Below are 5,569 nucleotides of genomic sequence, written 5' to 3'. Positions count from 1 at the left end.
CCTACTTCTTAAATTTTCAAGATATTCTCCCTTTTTCCAAAATCTTCTTATGTTTGTAAAACCTCTTTTAAAAGTCTTTTCTTATAAAATACTTTTTGCCCTTAGTGGCTTTTCTTTTAAAGTTTAGACACGATTAAGTGTTGTAGTGAGTTGAGATACCCCACGATTTTAAGATTGATTGATATAATTGAATCTTTTCCACGTGAAAGAGATAGTGTCATACTCGTTGATTTTCATCCGAGTTGGAGCCCTTCTTTCATTTGTGATGCAAAGAATCTATTTGTTCTCATGATCATGATCAATGGCTGAGTATTTCTCTCCGACGACGATAAAGTGTTTATTCCTTTTAAAAAAAAAACGTTTTCCCTTTTAAGCGAAACTACATTAGCTCTGACTTCTCCATTGCACCGAGGAGGTATGTAGGCACAAGGCTTAATGTCTTGCCGAGCTTATTTTAAAAATCAAACAAGAGCAAAAGTGATCTAAGCAATTAAGAGCCCATGGATAACCATGGATACAAAGGGTGCTTAAAACCTTCCCTTTGTATAACCAACCCCCCGAACCCAAAATCTGTCAAAAGGTCTTTCCTGTTCTTTTATGCCTTTCCTAAATGTTGGATAAAATAAAAGTTGGTGGCGACTCTTGCAAAAACATAAAAAAAATATAAAAAAAAAAGAGCAAGGAGTCAGTTCGCCTCAAAAAAACCGAGTTACAACAACAATACCCTTTAAATTAAAATAAAGTTATTAGAGGATGCATACATTTTATAAAGGGTAGTTAATGGGAAAAAAAATACAACACGTTCTCTCTGCACTTTCTTCTCAAATTTGTGAAGAATGAAAAATCACGTGGATCCCACCATATTAAATCTCTCTTCCTTACTTCTCTTGTTAACCAAGCACCATAAGTTTCATACTTCTCTTCTTGTTAACCAAGCATACCTTTAGAGATTCAATTATATATATATATATATATATATATATATATATATATATATATATATATATATATATATATATATATATATATATATATATATGTATGTATATATTGAGTCTCTAAGTGATACCATGTATAAATATATATAAATTTATGTTGTATTTTATTGAGCTTTGTTAGAAAAAGATTTATTATTGAATTTTTATATCAGTCTATAAATATTTAAGAAGGTTTTAATTTAACTTGAGGTAAAAGTTATTTGTGTTTGGGGTAAGTTCTTAATAATCTCAAGATCAGGTTGTATAAATGTTTGTGACGTAAGTATGAAGTGCACCTAAGAGGGGGTGATTTAGGACCAATAAAATTTCTGGTTTCATTAAGTGTGGATAAAGCAATAAAATTCGGAAAGATAAAAGATACAACGATATATACTATTTCCCCTCACAATCCGAAAGTACTCCAGTCCCCTTTCAACATGAAAGAGATTTCTCTATAGTTAGAATAATTGTACAAGCCTATCCTCACCAAATTTGATGCTTCACTATCTAAACTATATAAAGATCAAATGCTCTTAAAACCCTTAAGATCTCAACACTAAGTGCTAAAAGAACAATGCTCTTCAAAGCACACACTTGCTTCCAACGACCCTGGACAGTAAGAATAGAACAAGTATTTTCTAAATTTTACAAGAGTTTTTGAATAGAAATATAATCTATAAATCACTTGATTGACCTACTTTTCCAAGAACAACTTTCTCAAGGATATACAATAAGTGTTCAAGAAATGATATGAATTTTTCTTAAGTTTCAATGAAAGAGAAATGCAGAAAAAATCTAATTTCAAGACTTTGAAAATATTGAAAGATGAGATAATTTTAGAAAGGTGAAAATATTTGTTGGAAAAGGTGTTTTGAAATCTAAAATTAAAAGGTTTTTATACTTTCATAATACCTCTTCAAAAGGGTACAAAACATGAGTGAATGCAATGGTTGAAAATAACAATGTGTTGAGATTTCAAAAAATAGCATTCAACATTTTTGCCACTGTTTCGTGTGTAACCGGTTACAGCATGGCTGCTACCTAGTTACACAAAGTAACGTTGCAGATATTGTGATATTTTTCACGTTATAACCGGTTTCAGCATGGCTGCTACCCGATTATAGCAGCACGAATAGCCACAAATACCTTTTAAAAATACTATTTTTTTGTAACCTTTTGAAATCTTTTTGAAACCAAAGAATTTTATGATATGAACAAATATATTTGAACACTTGTATGTATATTTTGAGAGTTAAATTCTATACCTTTAATAAATTGATCAATCAAAGGAATTTCTTTGAGAATTGAAAGATATTTTGAAACTTACTGTGCTAGAAGAGTTGAGTCATTCCACTTTTTGCAATAATAGTTTGTCTTCATCAAAACAAGTGTGGAAGCTTGGCTTCACATTCTCCCCCTTTTTGATGATGACAACCCTTGCTTGAAACTTTGATGCTTTAGCTTTCTCTAATCAATAAAACTCCCCCTAAGATTGAGACTCCCCCACAATCCATGAATGAGGATTGAAACGCCTTGCTACAAATTTGTTAGAGACAAGCAATACAACCATACAAACAATCATATACTAATTATTCTCCCCCTTTTGTCATTGGCAAAAAGGAATGGGGAAAAAAGCTTAATTTATGTCACAAGGTTAGCATAAGAATATATGGTAAATGTGAGTACAAAACATAAAGATAACATAAACACAATACTTAAACTGAAAATATCACACAAACATAGGATTGACTACCTAGCAACATAAAGTACTCTTAATGAATTACGACTTACAAACCAACAAAGTTAGACAACAAGAGATAAGAGAATTGTTCAAAAGGAAACTAGAAAAGTAAATAAACAAAAGTACTTGTAAGTAAAACATAATAGAATAAATTAATAAAGCAACAAATTCCTAGCCACTTTCCACATCTTCCGCTTTATCTCTACTAGTTCCTCCTTCTCCTTCTTCTTTCTGTTCTTCTTCAACAACCCTTTGAGCATTATTCTTTCGAATTTCCTTAAGCATAGTTTTCATCATTCTCTTTAGGGAGGTGAATTCAAGTTTTCTTTCTTGATGATTAAGGTTCATGGTGTTTTCAATTGAGCACATCTTGTTATAATTACCTTCAAGAGAGTAGCCGTCTACCGGAGCCGGTGGAAAAGGGTCACTTGATCAAAATTGAAATTTTCCCTCTTTGTCAATCACAATTCCGGTATTTTTCAAAGCCGATTTGTCATTGATTTCACTTTCGTTCATATCTTCGCTTGGTTACCTTCGAAGATCAAAATCATATTGTTGTAGAATCTTAGTGATAAAGCGGTCATATGGTAAACCACTTGTCAAGCCACTAAGATAGTGCATGTGGTACAAAATGACATTAGCCCAATTAATGTGAATCTTATTTTTGATAGCATATAACATTTGAAGTTCAACATCATCAATGCGGGAATGATTGGAGATTTTTGGCATGAGGACATAAGTGATAAGAAAATGTAGCATCCTATCACTAACAGAAAGGTTGGAAGCATACATGATAAACCGCGGAACAGATAGGGATTTCTTACCAATGGCTTCTTCTTGAGACACCCAACTGGTTGAAAAATAATATTCAAGAGCATTATAACCTAGAAAATATGGTTTGAAACCCTGACGCAAAATCAGTCCTGTATGAGGAATCCCTAAATATTTTCCTAAGGTTTCCAGAATCAAATATATGTCAGTCTTTCCAATCCTAGTGGTCAGCACATCATCTACACCCTCTTCTTCTCTAGGAAAAGGTTTAAATTTCATGTAAAATTCTCTTACTTTGTCCGGATAAATATACCCATGATCTGACACTAATCCATCAATTTTTTGAAACACCAACAGCTCTAGAAAATTAAAACTAAGAGGATGAAAGGAAGGTAAGTTACCATACTTGGCCGGAAGAACAACTCTAGACCGAATGGCTTGGATGATTCTTTGAACTTTTTGAGTCGATGCATGAATGATGTTTTCCTCTTGTTCAAAACTTGTTTCACCAATCCGCCTTTTCCCTTTGAGTTTCCTTGAAGCCATTGAAGGATTTGAAGAAGTTAAGGTTACGGTTTGAAAGAGGGATTTCTGGATTTAGGAGTATGTGGGTTTTTGGAGAAGTTAATTTGTTGATAACAAGAGGTTATATAGAGGATTGGTTGAGTAGGTTAAAATTTTATGGAAGAAAATTGGAGTTATGAAGGTTGAAGGAAGTTGTAGAAGTTTGAGGAAGTTTGGAGAAGTTGGAAGGAAGAAGATAATGTTGGAGAGTGACACTAAAATGACTTTTATCAACAAATAAACACTTTTGTTATATAAACATAATAAAACAAAAATAATTTTTTTTAATAAAACAAGCAAAAAAACAAAACGTATGCTGCATTTTACCCAGGTGTAATCAGTTACAGCAGGGTGGGTAACCGGTTACACCTTCTCGTCCAGGCCAAAAAAGAAAGAAAAACAACGTTGTAACCGGTTACAACATGGCTGCTACACGGTTACAGAAGGTCCAGAGGCAAAAATCAATAGCTTTGTAACTCAAAATTTTGAAAGGAATTTTTGAAGTTAGCACATAAACATGTTATTATACTATATAATGAAACTTTTGATTATAGCTATAAAGCATAAAATTTAGAAAGAAGTGTATCGTTGATTCATTACGATGTTAATGAATAAAATTTTGAAGTAATCATACATCACCTTCATCTAGGATTCCAAGCTCTCACCGAATTTTGTAAAACGGTTCCTTTGCGAGAGGTTTTGTGAAGATATCTGCTAACTGATTATGAGTATCCACAAAAGTGACTTCAACATTTCCTTTAAGAACATCATCGCGAAGAAAATAATTTCGAATGTCAATGTGTTTGGTACGAGAATTCATGACCGGATTCTTTGTAATATTGATTGCACTTGTTATGTCGCATCGAAGAGATATGCATCAAAGATTTAAGTCATAGTCACTGAGTTGTTGTTTTAGCCATAAGATTTGAGCGCGAAAACTTCTGGCTACAATGTATTCTACTTCAGCCGTGCTAAGAACGGCACATGCTTATTTCTTGCATGACCATGATACTAAAGCATTTCCTAAGATGTGACAAGTTCCACTTTTATTTTTGCGATTGGTTTTGCAACCTGCATAGTCCGCGTCAGAATAACCAAGTAAATCACATACACTACCTTTTGGATACCATAGACCGACGTTCATTGTTCCCTTCAGATATTTCATGATTCTTTTTACCACAGTGACATGAGATTCCTTCGGGTTTGCTTGAAAGAGGGCACACACAAAAGCACTAAATGTTATGTCAGGACGACTTGTCGTCAAATATAATAGTGAACCAATCATACCTCGATATATTATAATATTAATAGAGACACGAGATTCATCTTGATCCACATATGTACCAGATCCCATAGGAGTAAACATTGTTTTACAATTATCCATGTCAAATCTTTTCAATAATTCTTTGCAATGCTTGGATTGGTTGATGAAGATGCCATCTTTTAATTTCTTGATTTGTAATCCAACAAAGTAGTTCAGCTTTCCCATCATAGACATCTCAAATTTTCCGTGCAT

General features: G+C 33.0%; 1 protein-coding gene across 1 annotated transcript; it reads right to left on the bottom strand.

Moving 5' to 3' along the window:
* Positions 1-5,041: 5,041 nt before the first annotated feature.
* LOC131660347 (uncharacterized mitochondrial protein AtMg00810-like) lies at positions 5,042-5,569 on the bottom strand. Its single transcript, XM_058929582.1, has one exon. It carries the CDS (start codon positions 5,567-5,569, stop codon positions 5,042-5,044), a length of 528 nt encoding a protein of 175 aa, XP_058785565.1.

Source organism: Vicia villosa, linkage group LG1, assembly GCF_029867415.1.
Source record: "Vicia villosa cultivar HV-30 ecotype Madison, WI linkage group LG1, Vvil1.0, whole genome shotgun sequence".
Lineage (NCBI taxonomy): Eukaryota > Viridiplantae > Streptophyta > Magnoliopsida > Fabales > Fabaceae > Vicia > Vicia villosa.
Note: the sequence above shows the minus strand (reverse complement) of the source record. Positions and strands in the feature narration are given on the sequence as shown.

Excerpts from the sequence above, each read along its gene's own strand:
- LOC131660347 (XM_058929582.1), bottom strand. The coding sequence starts at position 5,569 with ATGCACGGAAAATTTGAGATGTCTATGATGGGAAAGCTGAACTACTTT.